This window comes from Peromyscus leucopus, chromosome 8a, assembly GCF_004664715.2.
Source record: "Peromyscus leucopus breed LL Stock chromosome 8a, UCI_PerLeu_2.1, whole genome shotgun sequence".
Classification (NCBI taxonomy): domain Eukaryota; kingdom Metazoa; phylum Chordata; class Mammalia; order Rodentia; family Cricetidae; genus Peromyscus; species Peromyscus leucopus.
In genome coordinates, this window is record NC_051085.1 from 47628499 (window position 1) to 47649349 (window position 20851).

At 45.2% G+C, this 20851-nt stretch overlaps 1 protein-coding gene across 2 annotated transcripts in view; it reads right to left on the reverse strand.

The window, feature by feature from the left end:
• The window catches only part of Tmem242 (transmembrane protein 242), a 32549-nt gene extending 12227 nt beyond the window's left edge, over positions 1–20322 (reverse strand). Inside the window, exons 1-3 of one of the 2 annotated variants that reach the window (XM_028888629.2) lie at positions 20019–20322; positions 19436–19536; positions 13227–13364 (exon numbers count right to left, since the gene is read on the reverse strand). In XM_028888629.2, the coding sequence (XP_028744462.1) occupies positions 13227–13364; positions 19436–19536; positions 20019–20103 (324 nt within the window). In that variant the 5' untranslated portion in view covers positions 20104–20322. The remainder of the gene's footprint in view (positions 1–13226; positions 13365–19435; positions 19537–20018) is intronic. The other variant, XM_037200299.1, reaches the window with a different exon arrangement.
• Between the last annotated feature and the right edge of the window lie 529 nt (positions 20323–20851).

A 20851-nucleotide genomic window follows, 5' to 3' on the forward strand; every position in this document is an offset into this window, starting at 1 on the left:
TGCTCCCGGTAGGACACAAGCCAGGAGGTGCTCCCGGTAGGACACAAGCCAGGAGGTGCTCCCTGTAGGACACAAGCCAGGAGGTGCTCCCGGTAGGACACAAGCCAGGAGGTGCTCCCTGTAGGACACAAGCAAGGAGGTGCTCCCTATATAACACAAGCCAGGAGGGTGCTCCCTGTAGGACACAAGCCAGGAGGTGCTCCCTGTAGGACACAAGCCAGGAGGTGCTCCCGGTAGGACACAAGCCAGGAGGGTGCTCCCGGTAGGACACAAGGAGAAGTTTGTGATTTGAAAACCTAACATGAAAACTAGTTTTTAAAGTTGCTTTCCAAGTAGAACACAGGTGTAGGTAGAAGATCCACCCAAAAAGCACTCAGAGGACTCTGTTTAAGAATTAAACACTGAACAATGAACTGGCCATCCTTCTGATAAATTCTCCAAATCACATTTTTGTATTCTCATATTCATAACTGCCGAGTCAGTGTGGAAGAACGATTCAGATTTATCTCTATTAGGAAAGGGCTTTATTATTACTAGTGTCTGATTTGTATACTATTGTATATTCCTGTGTACGGGGTCATGGAAACATCCCTGAGGACAAGGGCGGAGAGGGACAAGGTAAGAAGCCCGCGCTACTGCACTGAAGACGCCCCGAAGAGCAGCAGGTGGGGGCGGGCGGGCGACCGCGGTGGGGCTGGATGTGGTCAGGGAGTGAGTGGGGCTCCATCAAGTAGACCTTGTAACAGGAAGCCACAGAAAGGTCTAAACGAAGCATCACCCGTCCGACGTGGGAAAAACAATCCAGGGGAAATGAAGGTGAGGCCGGGAGACTAGACAGGAAACTGTCCATGTGCAAGCAAAAGATGCGCGCAGGCTGCGAGGCGTGGTGGGGCTCGGCCGGGGGGGGGGGTGTCAGAAGAGCCATCCCCCTGGCTTTAGACTTGCACTGGGGGATGAGATGAGGAAGGCATCTCCTCGATGGGGAAGATCAGGGAGAAAGAACACAAGAGAATCAAGGATCCTGGCTGGTGTGTGTTGTCACCAGACACATTATGAGACACGAGGGTGAAGAGGGTCAGCGTGCATCTTGGAGGCAGTCTGAAGGGCTGGAGTTATGTGTCTGGAAATCACTAGATGGCGAGATTGATTTAGATGCCAGAGTCTAGGTGGGAGAGCTAAGCAAGTAAGGGGAGACAGCTCGGGAGACCTGTCACAGAAGCCGTCGGTCACTCTGACCGCAGAGCCCCGCCAGAGGGCTGTTCCTCAGAAAAGAAGCTCAGCTGTGTCACAGGGTGTGTGTGTGTGTAGGGGGCGCAGTACAAAGACCTAGAAGTGACAGCAGGAGGCGACTGGGGACCTGGACAACCTCAGTGCACTGCTAGGGAGAGATGCTGGATGGCGGGCAGGGTGGGGGCCGGGGACAGCAATCACAGGCAACTTTTTGGAGAAACATTTCTATTGGAGAGGCAGACAGGTGAGCTTCCATCCTGAGGAGAGGAAGGACTACCAGAAGAGAGGATTTCAGAGGTGGAATAAGCCAGAGCATTTCTGTATGCTGCAGCAGAAAGACGACCAGCGAAGGCCGGGGACCCTGGTGATAGTCTTTGGGCAGATGACCTGGTGGCAGCGGTCACTTACTGCCCAAACAGCTGGGTCAGGTCTTCAGCAGCGACAGGGCTAGTTCGTCCCTGGTAATGTGGTCCAGACCCAGGCAGGAAGCTCAAGCATCCTGTAGCACAGGGCTGCAGCGGGGAAAGAGAGCAGAAGCCACTGTGACTCTCCTGGGGGAAACAGTGGCCTACAGGAAATGGCTGTGCAGTGGAGGACAGGTAAGATGTGGGGAACGGTAAAACATGGTGAGATGTAATTATGAAAGGCAATCTGGCTTTCCTTCCGGGCAGCTCTGTGGATGCTGCCATTCAGGGAGTGTGACTGACATGTAGGGTGCAGGTTGGGGATGACAGACCAGTGGGAGGAAGCACACGTGGTCCCTCCAGTGCATCTGAGTCCAGCGGGTCCCTGAGCCTGAAGCACACGGTGGGAGGAAGCACACGTGGTCCCTCCAGTGCATCTGAGTCCAGAGGGTCCCTGAGCCTGAAGCACAGGGTGGGAGGAAGGTCACGCAGGGCCAGAACCCGAAGAAGAAAAGATGAGGGCCAAGGACAGGGCTGTAAGCACCACTGTGTATTCAGTACATCTGTACACCATGCAGATGTGAACAGAACTGTCAGTAAGAGCCAAGCTAGACCAAGAGAAGAAGAACAAGGAAACAATAAAAGCCAGAACCTTTGAACAATGCAAACAAGAAGTGGCATCAGCCATCAAGAGAAGGTTGTCATATGCAGCCCAAGTCACAGAATGAAAAACTATACAGCACATTAAAAATTAATTTATTTTTGAAGGAGAGTCTCCTTACATAGCTCAGGCTGGCCTTAAAACTAGAGATTCACGTTCTGGGATTATAGCTATGTGTAATGTCGTCAAGCTTAGCATACAAATAGATAAATAAGAAATGGCCCGGTCAGTCAAGTGTGTGCTGCACAAACATGAGGACCCCAGTTTGGTCCCAGCACCCAGGTAAAAAGCTGGTGCGGTAGGGTGCACCTCAAGTCCTAGGGCTGGGGACGGTATCGGTGGTTTTTCTGGCCAGTCTAGGCAAATTAGTAAACTTTATGCTCAATGAGAGACCCTGATTCAAAAAACAAAAAAAGATGGGCAGAGATTGAAGATTTCTAACACTGACCTTTGGGGACACACACATACACACACACACACACACACACACACACACACACACACACACACAGAGTTTTGTTTTTGTTTTTTTAAGTATTCTGGAACTCTTTTAGTTAGGAAAATTCAATCTGAGAGACTACTTCATTTTCTACTTCAGGCCAGGACCTGGGGAACTGCAAGATTCCAGACCCAGCCATCTCCAGGAGAACCTCCACGGCCAGACACATCTATCAGATGGACAACTGCTACAGAGAAAGAGAAGCCACCAGGGGCCAGGGAGCTGGGAACCATATGCATCCTCACCTTCTCAAATGAGAAATACACACAATTAGCTCAGTGATCGGGACAGAGGAAACACAGAACCCCCAACAAGTGAGGCCAAGGATCCCCTCCGTCCTGTGTAATAAATACATGTAGGAATACTGCGGTGCCTAGGCCGGGGGGTGTCAGGCCTCTGAACACCAAGGCTCTCACAGCACCGCTTATCTCTCCCATTAATTGTGCACATTCCCACTGTATAAAATGCTCTGAGGCCCAACTTTACTTATAAAAAGAAAATGGTGGGTTTTTTTTTTTTTTTTTAGAAGTATTTTGGAAATGTGCCCAAAGAGCAGATTCCTCCCTACGCTTAAAAAAAAAAAAGTCCAAGTCATTATCTCCCACTTTAACTGAGCAAGACCGTGTGATCCAGGCCCTCTGTCACCAAATTGCTCTTCCGCATTTACATCAAATGCCTCCTCCAGCTCAAGTTAGGCTATTAGAGCTGCTGCAGTGGAGTAGGAAATAGGGTGACAGAGATGTTCCTGTCACCTCAGACTTGAACTAACGGATGCACGGTGCTACTTCCAATTCATTTTTCAATGATTCCGGGGAAATAGTCCTCCATCTGCAAGGCTGACAGAAGAAACGGCTGCCAGGTCGGGCCGACTCCTCGGCGGTTCCAGCAAATACTGTCAAGAGGCGGAAGTGAGGCAGAGTGGCAATCAGAACCAGAAACCGGCTCCTCTTCCTGGGGCAGAGCACTGGATTAGGCCACTCCAAAATGGCTGCCATTAAACAATTTGCCAGGAAATTCAGACTTGCTTTTAACCTTTCACTGAACCAGTGAGAAATACCCAGCACTTAGAAGCTATTTCCCTTCTGAGACACCTTCGGAGTGAAAACTTGTGAGCCTTTAACGGGCCGGCTGTTTCATTTGAAATGAGTAAATGAAATAAGAGTAGGGATAAATGTACTCATAAGGAACACTGGGGAGACAGACACATGCATGTTCTGATCACTGGGGAGACACATGCATGTTCTAATCACTGGGGAGACACATGCATGTTCTAATCACTGGGGAGACACATGCATGTTCTAATCACTGGGGAGACACATGCATGTTCTAATCACTGGGGAGACACATGCATGTTCTGATCACTGGGGAGACACATCCATGTTCTGATCACTGGGGAGACACATGCATGTTCTAATCACTGGGGAGACAGGCAGATGCATGTTCTGATCACTGGGAGATACATGCATGTTCTGATCACTGGGAGACACATGCATGTTCTGATCACTGGGGAGACACATGCATGTTCTGATCACTGGGGAGACAGGCAGATGCATGTTCTGATCACTGGGGAGACACATGCATGTTCTGATCACTGGGGAGACACATGCATGTTCTGATCACTGGGGAGACACATGCATGTTCTAATCACTGGGGAGACACATGCATGTTCTAATCACTGGGGAGACACATGCATGTTCTGATCACTGGGGAGACACATGCATGATCATAGAACATCAGATCACTGGGAGACACATGCATGTTCTAATCACTGGGGAGACAGGCAGATGCATGTTCTGATCACTGGGGAGACACATGCATGTTCTAATCACTGGGGAGACACATGCATGTTCTGATCACTGGGGAGACACATGCATGTTCTAATCACTGGGGAGACACATGCATGTTCTGATCACTGGGGAGACACATGCATGTTCTAATCACTGGGGAGACAGGCAGATGCATGTTCTGATCACTGGGGAGACACATGCATGTTCTGATCACTGGGGAGACACATGCATGTTCTAATCACTGGGGAGACAGGCAGATACATGTTCTGATCACTGGGGAGACACATGCATGTTCTGATCACTGGGGAGACACATGCATGTTCTGATCACTGGGGAGACACATGCATGTTCTAATCACTGGGGAGACACATGCATGTTCTGATCACTGGGGAGACACATGCATGTTCTGATCACTGGGGAGACACATGCATGTTCTGATCACTGGGTAGATACATGCATGTTCTAATCACTGGGGAGACAGGCAGATGCATGTTCTGATCACTGGGGAGACACATGCATGTTCTAGTCAATGGGGAGACACATGCATGTTCTAACAAAGAGACACATGAATGTTCTAACAAAGAGACACTGGTGACTATTGATGAAAATTAAATTAGCAAAGAGGACGAAGAAGAACTCCACTGTAGCTGGTAAAGGCCCTCATACTAGCATAAGGCTTACTAGTAAGCCTAACATGCTAACATAAAAATTATGTCTCAAAAACAAGTAAAGAAAGATAAATCAATTAAGAGATATAGTTAGTAGCAGTTACAAAAGAACCGGAGAGAATAATTCTGGTGGTTTTGTTTGGAGGCAGTCTTGCTCTATGAACGTGCTGGCTGAACGTCTGCAGCCCAGGCTGGCCTCCAGCTATCTTTCTGGCCCTGCCTCTCAGGTACTCCAATTACAGCTGTGTGCCAGCTTGCCAGGCTGAGCAAAAAAACCATGTCAGAGTGCACCCTCTCTGTCCCAGCAGAAAGATACCACTTTCCAGAGTCTCTCAGGACAGAAACAGCTCAAATGTGCTTCATTCTCACATGGAGCTTTTTGGTTTTGAAGAGAAAGAGGCTGGGCTCTTGGGAGAGAAGCAAGCACCATCAGAGGAGAAGCAAGACAGGACCTGAGAACTGGGCAAGGTTCCAGACACAGCTGTCTCCAGGAGAATCTCCACTGCCAGAGACACCCAGGCTAACATCTATCAGATGGGTGAGTGTTACAGAGAAAGAGAAGGCACTAGTGGCCAGGGAGCTAGGAAACATATACATCCTCACCTTCTCAACCTTTCCACACAGCCCCTTAGCAGCACACATCAAAAACATTTAAAAAACCATCCCTTGCTTCAACATTAACACCTTCAGTCTTTACAACAATTTCCTTAATCAGGAAAAGTGCACTAAGATGTATGCTTAACAGGTTCATTATAATGCTTAGTAGTGAGACGCTAGTCCCTGCGCAGGGCTGATTAAGTAGACTACAGTATGGAATGGAGTACCACGGAGTCATTAAAAGTGATGAAGATGTATGTACTCTGCTGTGTGAAGATGGCCCCGTGACTGCTCTGTGAAAAATGATCCAGAGTATAGAGCAGCACATCTGAGTTGGAGCACTTTTTTTCCAGATGCTATGGACATGCGCTCTGACAGAGGGGCAGGTCTGAAAGGAGCCCCACTCTACTGTGTGTGTGTGTGTGTGTGTGTGTGTGTGTGTGTGTGTGTGTGTGTGTGTGTGTGTGAAAAAAACATGAACTATCTTTTAAAAATATAGATTCTACACATTTTAAACACATACATATTTATCCATAATTTAGATTCTGAATGTTCCCCAGAGGTCCACATGTTCAAAACTTGGCTCCAGAGTGGTGCTATTAGATGGTGGGAACTTTGGGAAGAGGGCCTTGTTGGGGAGACCCGGGAGGTATGCTGGGAAGGGACACTTGGGATGTGGCCTGCCCAGCCTTCCCTCTGCTCCTGGACTGGTGGTGTGAGCAGTCCTAGTCTACCTCGCATGCCTGCCCCTGCTCTCCATCACTCTACCAGGAGCAGAAAGCAATGGGGCCGCTCAGGCACAGGCTGGGACTTGCAAATCCATGGGCTGAATGAGTATTTCCCAAAGGAAATGAATGCCTCAGGTACTTTGTTACAGTAACAGGTAGCTGACTGATTAAGTATGTAAAGACAAATCCCTCCTTACCCAACAGTTAAAAAAAAAAAAAGGTAATAAAGTTAAATCTCCATTTATTCATTAATTTAAAATAAAATCTCAAAATAATTTAATTTGCCTCAACAGAGAACATTTTCATTCCTGGTTTTTATTACAATTGATGTTTTAGCTCCTATAAAGGCAACGGCTGTAAACTACAAATTCTTACCCCACCAGGCATCATGAACACAGTCCATACAAGCCATGAGAGAAGCCAGTTTCTCAGAAGAGCAGAAACATCGAGTCCAAGACCTCCGGCCTGGGAGGAGCATCTGCATTCACCTTTCAGCATGACGGAAGATACGATATAGAAGAGTCTACATATTCTCACATTCAGTAATGCCAACATATGCCAACAAATGGTGACTGCCAGGCCTCTGGGATGACAGCGCCCAGCACAGAGCCACAGGCAGAGCACAGCCCCTTCCATAAAGTTATCACTGCAACAACAACAAAGAGCGGGACAGCTAACACGTCACCTTCTAAGGAAAAACAAGGACAGTGTAGTCTAGTTGTGAAAAAGCTAACCCTCTCCAGAAATCCTCTGACCACCAATTAATACCCAGTAAATCATAAAAGGAGACGAATGACAAAATTAACAAGTCAATGCATGAGGAACATGCCAATAAGCAAACGGAAGTCTGCTTTCTTCCGCAAACAGGAAACTACCGCCTAACATTGCATTTTCTCAACAATATTTGCTAGGCCACCTGTCCCGGGAACAGTCAACTCACACTGTCCCCAGTGTACTCAGCTGGGCTGGATGGCCATGCACACAGCTGGTTTAACCAGGCGACCAGGAACCTGCAGGAAAGGTATTTGCGCTTCCTCCTCCCCGATAGTAAAATTACTGAGATGAAACATTGCCTCATTAATACTCAAATGATCAATGAATTCACACAGAGCAATCAAGCTGCACTTGCTGACTCAGTACCAATCAGGACATGGGTGCTGAACTTGGAGTGGTTTCCAAAGGCCTCATCTTTAACTTTGGGCAAGGTCAGTGCTTCGGACAGCTAATGCAAACACTTTCAGAAGCTGTTGTTTTTAGGAATCTCTGATTAAATTCTGCCCCACTATATGAGCTATAAATGTATTTTTACACTGGAGGTACTATATGACTTCTCTGTGCAATGAAATTTCATAATAACTATGGGTAAATAAAGTAAAGCAAAGGTATTTTAGGACAGGGGAGTTTTAATTAGAGCGATTTAAACACGTCGCCTCTCAGGCCAGCAGAGGGAGCTGTGGGTTAAAACAGGAAATGCAAGTGCTTCAGGCAAAGCTGCCCACAATCGGCCTGCAGATGGCATGCAAGAGCAACTGGGTTCACAGCAGAGGGCACAATTCAAGGGCACTAGTGGCAATTCCGTGACAGTGCAGTTGATTGTGATTTACCGGCTTTTATCTAAGAATGACCATCTCACCTACATACTGCGTGCAGAAGCTTGGGTTATTCTGCTCATCATCTACTGAGATTGTCATCTTAAGTGGTAGAAAAATGGCTTCCCCAAATGGGGCTAGACACAGATATCCAAGCTCACCACCAGTTTCAGGCCAGCCTCCTGCCTTCACTCAAAACTGTTGTGCAGGGAACCGCTCACTGTTTTCTAGGAGCCTGGCACAGGGTTGTGCCCTTTGCTAGGGCAGTCCTGTGCGGCCAGCTCAGGGTAGCCCCACAAATGAGCTCTGGAGGAACAACAGAGATTAACAGACACTCTGGCCCTGTAAAACATGCCCTTGTACAGACAGAGGGTTCAGTCTTCTGAGAAGAACTCTGACGAGCCGATGGAACGGATGAGTCCAGGGCTCTCTGAAGTGGGAGAGGCTGCTGGCAATCTCTTTCCCTTAGGGCATTAAGATGCAGTCTCAGAGTCCACGTGTTTGCACATTCAGTGATGCTAACTAGAAAACATTTTTTCTCCCTCAATATTCCTTAGGTAATAATCCTCTTATTGGCATCATAAAACAAAGTTGGTCATGTTCTAGAAACGAAAATAGCACAGTCTAGCCCATAAAGCCAAACCCTCAGGAGTATAATAACCTACTTTTTGTTGGTCTATGAAAATTTAGATTGATTTCTTATGATGACTCTTATTTTTTCTTTTATTGAAAATACTTTTTCTCCTTATGTAATGTATCCTGATTATGGCTTCCTCTCCCTCTACTCCTCCCAGTTCCTCCCCACCTCCCCTCCCATGAGCATCTACTCCCTTTCTGTCTCTCACTAGAAAACAAACAGGCTAAGGGATAGTAATCAAATAAACTGATAAAACAAAAGCTAACGCCACACTGAAGTTGGACAAAACAAACAGAAGGAAACGAGCCTAAGGGTAGGCACAAGAAAGAGACCCACTCATTTGCACATTCAGGAATCCCACGAAAACACTAAACTGGAAGTCATAATACACATACAAAGTACTAGTAGGGTAAAGGAGATAAGAAAAAATACACATAAATAAAAATAAAGAATATTCAAAAAAAAAAAAAAATGGAAAAGCCCTGACCTGACACTGAGACAAGGAACCTCCAAAGATGCCATGGAGTTCCTTCTCTGTTGGCCATCTACTGCTGGGCATGCAGCCTACCCTTAAGAGTAGTGTGTTTCCCAGTGACTCCCCTGGAGGAAACTAAACTTTCATTTGCAAGCAGTTGTCAGCTGGAGATTGCGTCTGGGTTAAGGATGGGGCCTGTGTCCACTTCTCCTTTCAGCTCTAGGGCCCTGTGCAGGCCCTGTGCATGCTGCCTCGGTCTCTGCCAATCATGTTGATTCAGGGGCCCTTGTTCTCCTGGTGTCCCCCGTCCTTCTGGCTTTTACACTCTTTCCACCTCTTCTTCCACAGGGATCCCTGAGTCCTGAGAGGAGGGATTTGATGGAGACATCCCATTTAGGGCTGAGTGTTCCATGGTCTCTGTCTCTCTCTCTCTGTCTCTGTCTCTCTCTGTGTGTGTGTGTGTGTGTGTAATGTCTGGCTGTGGGTCTCTGCATTTGTTCCCATCTGCCGCAGGAGGAAGCTTCTCTGATCTATGAGTCTAGCAGAACGTCATTTTATTGCTTTTGCTTGCTTGTTTTAAATCTTTAGAACTACGGTATTTGGTTGTAGTCTGGGTCCCTGGCCTCTCTAACGTCAGGCTCTTGGTCACCCAAAAAGTGTCAGGTATGGGTTTCATCTCATGGAGTGGGCCTCATGTCAAGTCAGACAGTGGCTGGTGACTATTCCCACAGACAGGCTCTCTGTCACCACTGCTCTAGCACATCTTGCAGGCAGATCAGCAACGTAGATCAGATTTGTGGCTAGGTTGGTATTTACGTTTCTCCTTTGGTAGAGTGCAGAGCACTTTCCTGTACCAAAGATGCTAGCACGTAGGGAGGGGGAAGGCTCTCTGTGGGCTCAGCATCTCCATGTCCAATGACTGTATATGTTGTCTTCAGCAATGGGGCCTTGCCTGTGATACCTCTTCCGATCACAGAGTACTTGAACTCCCTACCTCAACTCTCCCCCGCTGATGCCTACAGCACTATGCACCGGGGACACCAGCTGTCAGCACCGTGTGGCCAATGCAAAGCATCAATGGCTGTCACTTCCACAGGAGCACAAGTGTCCCCAAACAGACCCCATGCTGGTCAGGGAGGTCTCCTGAGCTCCTAGGCAGCTGTGCTTTGTTTTTGGTACAAAGCAATAAAAATAAAATGGTACATATAGATTGTTTGCATTTGGGTGGTGTGAGTGTAGACATCCTGTGCAGTTTTTTAATTCTGACACCACAGTAATATTTCTAAGAATATTAGAAAGTTATTTACCCACGGTCTGTTATTTGTTCATATATTTCTGTCAACTAAGTGGTGACACATTCTTCTGCACATTTTTCAGACAGTCACTCTCTTGCTATACACAGATGTAAATCTTTTGTTCACTTGCCCCTAAAGCCTAAGCATTTTGCTGCTTCAGACAATGCCTTAAGAGGTCTCTTCTGTTGGGCGGTGGTGGCGCACGCCTTTAATACCAACACTCAGGAGGCAGAGCCAGGCGGATCTCTGTGAGTTTGAGGCCAGCCTGGTCTACAGAGTGAGATCCAGGACAGGGACCAAAAAAAAAAAAGTCTCTTTTTCTATGGGAGAAAGGCCAGTCCTGTAAGAGACTGACATGATCTGGGAAAGCATGGTGAGTTATCAAGAACCATGGGGCCGGGCGGTGGTGGCGCACGCCTTTAATCCCAGCACTCGGGAGGTAGAGCCAGGCGGATCTTTGTGAGTTCAAGGCCAGCCTGGGCTACCAAGTGAGCTCCAGGAAAGGCGCAAAGCTACACAGAGAAACCCTGTCTCGAAAAACCAAAAAAAAAAAAAAAAAAAAAAAAGAACCATGGGATCAGATCAATCAAATCCACCACTCCCTTCCCCTTCCCTACTTTATTTCCCATCTTAGCTAGTGGGGGTGAAATTGGAAAACCTAGGTCCCAATACTCAGAGCTGGGTTCCAAGCTTGGGTCTGCTGGCAGGAAGCTATGTGATCATAGGCAAGTGACCCAACCTTACCAGTTCCCAATATTAGCACCTTCTAGTTGGCCATGTCTAAACGTCTGGTCTAAAGACTCAGGCAGGAGAGGTGGAACAAACACAACAATCATCGACAGTCCTCCAGTCCCGGTTGTCTGACTTTTCTAAGGAGCTCCCGGGCTGCTGTGAGAAATGCTGACCAGGTAACAGCCTGCAGTGAAGGCTGGATGTGAGTGTGGCCTGCCATGTCTCCCAGTGTACTGTGAGCAGAGAGTACAATGCTCATCTTTAGCTAAGTTAATGTGAAAAGTGCTCCATGTAGAAGGCTGCTGTGGCAAGTCCCATCTATTCAATCATTTCCATCACCAGATACACACGATCAATCCCCCAGTTATAAAACAAGAACAGACCACTAAACTTCCCCGCTCTCTCCCTCTTCCTTCTAGCTAAGATCTCATCATTCACTTCACAGGAAAACTCAAGGCTGGTCTAGACTTACTGCTTCCAATTTCTCCCCTCTCTCTTCTTCTGATTCATCCCACTGAGGCTTTCCACCCCTGTGTCCCTGAATAAGGCCACATGCTAAGCTGGGTGATACTCTGTGTCCCTCAGGTGTACCTTCATCAGCATGTCACATCTCACTGAAATGTCCTCACTCCACGTCCCCAGTCAGGCTTCCCCGTCCACTCTGGCACTTCCTGCTCCTTCTCTCACCTGTGAACGCTACCCCCAGGATCTGCCCCCTCAGGCCTTCCCTCCCACCCTCACTGGCCTAGTCCAGCTGGAATCATGGCTTTTAATTCTATCCATATATGCTGAGTCTCAAATTCGTATCTCCCTCGAGCCTCGGCTTGACTTCCAAACTCATCTGCTGACTCCCGTGTGCACAGTGGTTTGGATGAGAGCGGCCCTGTAGGCTCACAGATTTCAATGCTCACAGGATTAGAGGGATTAGGAGGTGTGGCCTTGTTGGAGGAAGTGTGTCACTGGGGTGGGTTTTGAGGTTTCAAGAGCCCATGCCAGCCACCCCCTAATCCCCGCCCACAGATCAGGATGCAGCTCTCAGCTACTGCTCCAGCACCTGCCTGCATGCTGCCATGCTCCTCACCATGATACTGGACTAAGCCTCTGAAACTGTAAGCAAGCCCCCAGTGAAATGCTTCCCTTTATAAGGGTTGCCTTGGTCATGGTGTCTCTTCACAGCAACAGAACAGTGACTAAGACAACACACCTATCTGACAGACAGCTCAAGTTCACAAGTCCCACACTGAGCCCGATTCTGCCGACAGCTATTCCAGTCACACTGCCCCTTCCACTTTCCAGGCACTCAGTCCAATGCTTGCAGGAATCCCTGGGCTTCCATCCCGTCATGCACACCCTCTGCCGACTTGGATTATGAGAAAGCTCTTTTCATCCATGTCACCGACGGTACCTACTGCAAACCACTGTCCACTCCCATCTGCCTGCACAGACTGGCCTAGAGCTTCTTAAGAGAAAGGGAAGAAACCAGTCATTGCTAGTACGTAAGTTTTAGTTCTGGGTGTCCATTTTACACACACACACACACACACACACACACTTAGAACTTTTCTCTGAAACACGTATATAACATGTTAATAATTTAAGTAATTAATTAAAATGTTTTATTTAAAAGTATATGTAAGTATATGGATGTCAAACAATATAGAAAGTAGTTCCAAACCAATCACTTTATGAAACAGGTAACCCCAATTTATACAGAATGAATATGAACTCTGAATCAGTAACTAATTATATTTGAAAAACTTCAGTTACTAGCAATAAGAAGTTGCCTCCATCTTGGCAAGAATTTAGTCATATTCTGTGTCATTACTACAGAAGACAGAGACCAAATTATATGCAAATATGAGAACCAGGAAGTTTAGACAATACAAACAACAGCCAAGTGCCAATCACAAGGCTAGTTACTTACGCTGTGAACTCCTAAAGCTTTCCAGACTGCAAAGCTGATCACGCCGACCCCACACCAGGCATAAAGAGAACCCCAGCCTAGGGCTCGCAGAGCAAGGGAAGATCCACTCTCTGGTAAGGCAGCTGTGGCCATAGTGCCCTGGAATGAACACAGAAAGCTTGGGTAAAACACTCAGCAAATATTCTGAAGGTGTTTGAGGATCACATATTCTCTGTGTAAGCAACCTGACCTGGGAGGACAGCCCAGCCCAAGGTCACAGGGCACCTTTGCTACCTCTGTAAGCATGTAAGCTCTCTGACTAATGGATATTTGAATATGTGGGGCACTGTGGTCATTATCCTTCCAGAGCAACCTAGAACATTCCATCAAGATTCATTGGCCTTTTCATGAAAACAGCATTAGAGTAATTAGCCAATTTGATGAGGGATAATGGGTTTATAACACTGTCTTCCACCTGGAAAGATTATTTCAATTTACTAAAGCTCTTCCCATTTTTAGAGTAGACTTCTGTATTTGGCCTAACATGCTTCCTCGTGCGGGCTTTCCGATGCACATGTGCTATGGGATGGCCAGTCTATTCCTAGCAGGAACCCCTGTCCAGACTGGTGGACTCTACGCGCTTGCTGACCGAAACTTGGTAGATACCGCAGACTGAAGCGGATTGTTGAAGTCTTTCTTTAGTCTTTTCCACACTGTGGCAGTTTCTGCATACTCCACTGCACCGTGACTTTTAACTGGCCTCAATCCCCATTCAGAAGCAAGAGCATCAACCAATAGTACTGTTAGTCTGTTAGGATCAGTTCCTTTGCTTGGGCATCAGCTTTTTTTTTTTTTTGTTGTTGTTGTTAAAGAAACAAATCAGATAGCCATTTCCTCACTGGAAAAAAACAGAAATTCTACACACACACACACACACACACACACACACACACACACACACACACACTCTTCAAGGTATATATAAACCCGCATTTGTTTTACTAAATCAAATACAAAGATAAACATATGAAAATAACTCGATTACACAGCAGTATTCACAACAGAATCTCAGTCTGCCTCCAATTTTTAAAAACAGCTATGAGTTTGTGTAATATCAGTCACCTAGTTTGTGAGGTGAAAACGTTAATTATTGTCCCCATACTTCCAAAAATGAAATTTAGAAGAAGCTTGATGTTGAAGATTGATCTATCACATGTTTTTTTCTTCTGGGAGAAAATATCAAATGCTATTCATACTCTCTGTTCAAAATGTTCTAGATAATGTTGGCTGACTTTTTGCAGAAAAGATTTAACTCACCAAAAAAAAAAAAAAAAGATGTTTTATAAGAACATTAAATATAGCCATGCACACAATCAGTGTGTCTTGTGTGCAGGTATATGTACACGTGTATACATTGTGTTCTGGCATGAGTGCATGTATGTGTACATACACGTGTTTTCAAAGCTACATTTCCCTTCATTGCTGTTTTTTTTTTTTTTAAATTAAAATTAAGGCTTCTGTATTTGGAAGTTGAACTGAACAAATTACAATGTAGTTATTGCACTCAGTATTTTCAAAATACAACAGACAGCTTGTTTTCTAAATGAAAAATCTGTGGTTATAATACCTCTATACTTGAGACCATGGATATTCCTCCTGGTATTTACCAGAACTTCCTGAGAAAGTGGATGGTAAGAACCGACCTACCATTCACATACGCAGGAAGCACCACTAGCCAACTGTCATTTGTCAAAGGGCAACTGTGTAAGGTTCACATTTTTAGCTTATTTCAGTGTACTCCTGGGATTTGTTTTATGTTCTATGTTCACATGGGTTTGTAAGGAATATTCAACATGGGGCAGACGGCCCCATCCATGCAGTTGTGCAGCACAAACTTGAGGCTCTAAGTCTGGACCTCTGGCATCACATAAACAGCCAGGCACAGAGGTGGGCCTGTGAGAATCCCAGCACCGGGAATGATGGTCCCTGGAGTTGCTGGCCGCCGGTATCCAAATCTGTGAGCTCCAGAATCAGGGAAAGAGCATGTTACCAAAATAAATAAATAAATAAGGTAGAGAGAGATTGAGGAAGACATCCAGTGTCTGCTTCTGGCCTCCACACATACTGCCCCTGCCATGTACATACATGAGCATTTACACACACACACACACACACACACACACACACTCAATCTAGCTATTTTCCCTACATCCTAATCTGACAAATATTTTGATATAGCTACATCACTAAAGTAAATTTTATAATGTGCAATATAATTTTAGTGCTTTTTATTCATCAGAAGTTAAAGCTATGATGCCTGAGAGCCTGCTTCTTTGTCCTACTCATCTACTCATAAAAGGGTTTTAAAATAACTCAGTTATGTGATGAAGTTCTGCAATGCCATTACTTTAGGTAAGTAAACTCCATGTCTATATACACATCAATTCTGTATTTTCAACAATTCTAACCAAATGGGCACATAACACGCACATATTTTTCACAGATGGCACTTCATTTAGTCTCACAACCATGTTATAAAACCAGTGTTTACGTAAAAAGCACAGGTTTAAAAATAATCTTGGAGGGATGGGGATATAGCTTGTTGGCAGCATGCCTGCCTAGTATGCTAGCCCTGGGTTCCATTCATAGCACTTACATACTCACAGACACACCTGTCTGTCTGTCTGTCCATAGCACTTACATACTCACAGATACACCTGTCTGTCTGTCTGTCCATAGCACTTACATACTCACAGACACACGTGTCTCTCTGTCTGTCCATAGCACTTACATACTCACAGACACACGTGTCTCTCTGTATCTCTTTGTGATGGGTGTGCATTAACAGATAAAAGCAACTTGAGGGAATAATTCTCTTACTTTAGTTTCCACTTTGCATTTTCCCCTTTCTCAAGAAATTACAAAGAAAAATACATGTTCTCTCAAGACTATTCTTTTTCAACTTTTGACTTCCTAGTGTAAGACTCGGCAATTAGAAAATAAATCACTAAGGGAATGATTATGCCCCGAAGTAGAAAAAGCGTAGGCAGGCCCCAAATGAAAGGCTGGTCATTTGAAAGTCCTTTTGGGTTGCAATTTGAATCTGTTTCCAGGGTAGAGCACAGTTTATTTAAATAAGAGTATTGCTAAAAGTGGTACCATTTATTCCTGGGGGGGGGGGGAGAAGGAGAGTACCATGTTGGACTGATTGCTTAATCCATGTGCGCCCCAGCGTCCTGCTGTTTAGTGGGAACAGCATCCGGTGCCTCAGTGGGCTGTGTGTGTTAAATGAGTGAGGCCCTTGGAAGAGTGGCTAAGACACAACAAGCATTCAGATGTTAGGGATTAGGACTGGGAATGTGAGAGAGGACCTGCACGTGGTGACGTCCTACACAGCCTAAGTGACATTCTCGAATGGGTGCCCAGAAGGAACTGAGTAACTGTATGCTGTCAGGCAACTGTCTGGTAAGTGGGGGTTTGCAAATTTCAATGTTTCTCTGTGTAGGGTAAGCTTAACATTTTAGCCACTCTGTGCAGTGTTTCCTTATACACGGGCCCCATAGATGTTCAGTTATGTGGGCCTTATCAATAGTTAATATGTTAGAAATTAAAACAGAGCTGGGTGGTGGTGGTGGTGGTGCATGCCTTTAATCCCAGCACTCAGGAGACAAAGGCAGGCGGATCTCTGTGAGTTCGAGGCCAGTCTTGTCTACAGAATGAGATCTAGGACAGGCACCAAAACTATAAAGAAATCCTGTCTCGGAAAAAAAAAAAAAAAAAAAAAAGAAAGAAAAAAATTAAAACAGAAATTTATATATAAATTTATTCATTTAAAAATGGCAAATCTATTATATATTGCTATAAATTAATTCTTATATTAAAATAACTGTCTTTCCAAACCAAAAAGAAAAAAAGGCACAGAGGATTGATGTTTTATGCTTTTGTTAATCTTTTAAATGTCCAGCTTAAATAGTGGCTTTTCATATCTATAATCAATCTTTTATAAAATATTTTCTTATATTTTTCATCGATAGCTGAAGTATATGAATAAAACTCTGACCTCATACAGATGTGCAGTTAGAAAAAGAAGTATTTTATTAGCTTTTCTTCTTTGTACTATACCAGGTGTACTGAACATAAAAAGCCTTCTGAAGGTTGGTTGCCATATGGAGTCTTATTAAATGAAAATTTTTGCCATTTGTAACATTCAAATCCCTAGTCAATTTTGCACTTTGAAGGACACTATTCCATGCAGAGTGACTATTCAGAAGGAACTACTAGTTTACTAAATTATACAGATCTTTCAGCTGTTGAGCTCATGTATTAAACAGTATTTTAAAATCATCACTGAAATTGTAACATCTCATCAGCAAAGCTCTTAAGTATTGAGACGCCGTCAAGTTCATGATGGTAGTTACGAGTCTAAGTGTTTTCACTTGAAAGCTTAATATCAGTGGCAACAAAGATTGACAACTGTTCTCCTGAAGAGTCAGGCTTACTTTGTGTGTTTAAGGAAATGTCTGCCCATTACCCTACTTCTGGGTAACCGACAGTCTGTCAGCTGTTCCTTTACAACAAAGACCATACTCCAGGGAGAGACGTGCTGGCTCAGTTTGTAAGGAAGTTGCTTTTTCTACAGAAAAACATCATACTTCACTGTCAGGCAGAGGTGCTTCAGGCACATTTCCCACCTCCTCATATGAAACTTTTAAGTCGGGCATATCCGAGTCACATACTGAATAAAGTTAATAATTTTAATGCTTCAACTATGACATTTACCTAATGCTGGTTCCTTTTAATTTTGCTTAGAACTACTGGTGAATTACAACGAAGGACAGCAAGGATGGTTTTGTACCACTCACTGCTGTCGGGATTACGCCAAAGTACGTAGCGTCCACTTTAGTACTTTGCCATCCACTGCTCTGAACATGGATGGGAAAATAGTTGTCTCAAGGGCCGTCAGGATTAAAACTGTGTTAGACCACAAAAAGCAAGTGTAATGATACGATCTCAGAACAAAACAAAGCACCAAGCTGTCAATATATAGAAATACAATTCAATTCCTAGCTCCCATCAGATTCTTAAATAGATCCCTGACCCAAGGTTTAATATAATTATAACTGTGGTTTGGAAATCATACAAAATTCACCGTTAAATACCAATATCAGTTGGGTCTTAATGACATCTGCCACAAAATAAATTTCTTCTCTAAAAATATTGCATAATATAGGGAGGAAATGACCCCCAAGAGCCACAGAAATTATCTTTTCATAGCTCCACAAGCCTTTAGAGTATTTAAAGGGAACTGAAAGGCATTTTAGATACAGTCTCTTGTCATTACAGTATCCATAAAGCTTAAGTATGATTATTACAGATAAATGGGAAGAGAATTGGTTTATGACTTTTCACATAATATTCTCCCATAGCACACATTAAACTAATTACATAGTTATTTGTGTGAATATCTAATTTTGTCTCTCAGAGCAGACACTTAAGTTCCTGGAGGGATAGACATGCTATTGATTTTTGTACCCTTTCCACCTTAACAGCAGAATGTCTGAAACATAAAAGATCCCAAGTAAACATTTGCTGACTCGATGAAGTAATGAATAAATCAGCCATATGGATGGGAGGGGGAAAGAGAAAACATTATAAGCGGCGACAGATACATATCAAGAACATTTCCCACCAACCAGGGAAAGTAGGTACATGACATCAGATAGCAAATGTACACTCTTGGTAACAGAATAAGGATCTTCTGTCTCAAGAGGGTGGAAATATAGCTATTCATCCAATGCTTTCTGAGCACCTATGTGCCAGGGACTTTATGGTGACTGAGGCTGAACAAATGTCTGGTACGTGTGTTAAAAAAAAAAAAAGGAAAAAATTTTCATTCATTTTAAAGAATGTTAACATTTTAACATATATGAAATATACATACTTCTTGCAACCAGTATCAACAGTTTAAATGATACTGTTTTTCTTTCTAAGCAAGGTCTCTTGTTATCAATAATCAATGACTTAGCCATGCTGTGAGAACAAAAGGCAATGGATACGTTTCCAAAGTTTTGTTCTGTTAATTTTAAGAAAGCACACGAAAAGGGTCAAGACTGACATCTAGTATACTTCTTAAATCCATGGGTTTTGTGGGTATATTTTAAAAAACAACGTGAAAGGTCCTCTGTTAAAAAACAACGGCAACGCTATGAATGGATTTTGGAGTCACAAACCTTATTGAACCATTCAGGGCTTTTCTTTTTAGCTAATGATAATGTTGTAATAAATCCGGCTAGCATTCCTGCTGCTGCTGCAGAACCGAGGAAAATTCCACCTGCCAAGAATTGGGAGAAGGTATTAAAAATAAAGTTCAAACTAAAAAGATTTGCACAAGTAAGTCTCAGGTACTTTTATAATTGCATCCAAAATTCGAAACATCAAGGGTAAGAGGCTCCTGAGAAAACCTGCGTGACCCAACGACCTCTGGTTCCTGGGGGTCACTCTGAGGCACGGTTCTCCAGAGCTGAGAATGGGTTGTTTTCCCATCCCCGCCTTCTAGGACAGCAGCGCGAAGTTGCTCCACGGGAAGAAGAGACAGTGGCCATCAGAAAAGGGCAGGGTGCAAAGAAAATCTATAGAGAGGATGGGTAAATACAGCATGGACTGGAAACCAGATCTGCTCGCCCCTGCCAAGGAGACTTCACCTGGTGAGTGACGTATGGGCCCTACAGGCTGAGTTCGGGGTAAAGCCCCAGATAGGGCTCTCAGGGCGGAATGAGTTCGAGAACATCCCACTCCAGCGCAGGGCAACCATACCTTTAATCAGGAAGAGCCGATCGTCTGCGGACGCTGGAGCCTCTAGTGGAGAAGGCTCCCCAGGCCCAGAGCCCGCGGTCTCCATGTTCAAAGTCTCCTCTACCGTGTCCGTTTCCAAAGAAGCCCGAGTGGGAACGCAAGGGGGAGAGAAGACAGGTTCCGCAGCAGCCTTCCCTGTGCAACCCGAAGACGGGTCCGGTTCACCGCGGTTGCCCTTAATAGCCTCGGTGTCCCCAGCCCAGAGCCGAGGGCAGCGTCCTGCAAGCCCGCCTCCCTGAGAGGATCACGGGGCTTCTGCAAGGCGAAGATTTGTTGGACTTTAGCATTGTTGTCTACTTGAAAGACTACTCAGCTCCGACTCTAGGCGGCAGTGAGGGGTCACAGATGGAACCCGGAGCCCAGTTTACGCCTGGCTTGGCTCCCGGAGCTCCGTTTACCACGCAGCCTTACACTATTTTCCAAGGGTTTGGCCCACGCTAACATGACACGATTCTAAAAGGCAAGCCACGATTAGAAAAGGCTCCCCGTTTCTTTCTGAGGAACTTCGGAATAGTTGTTACTGCAGATTTAAGTGACGTCCTGGCAGAGAACCAGCCTGCCAGCTCCGAAGCACACGCCTTCCCGACCATCTGATTCGCCCGCCGGCAGTGGGCGCGCAGGGCTAGCTAATAGACAGAATGAATGGTACCAGCCCAGAAGTGCAGAGCCCCGAGGGTGTGCTCTCAAGGCTTGTCAAGACTAACTCTAAGGCTGCCCTGGGGTTGCTGGGAGCCTTAGCAGCCTGCAGGCAGGCCTGGTGGTTACAGTCTGGAAGGACGACGTGCCAACAGCGA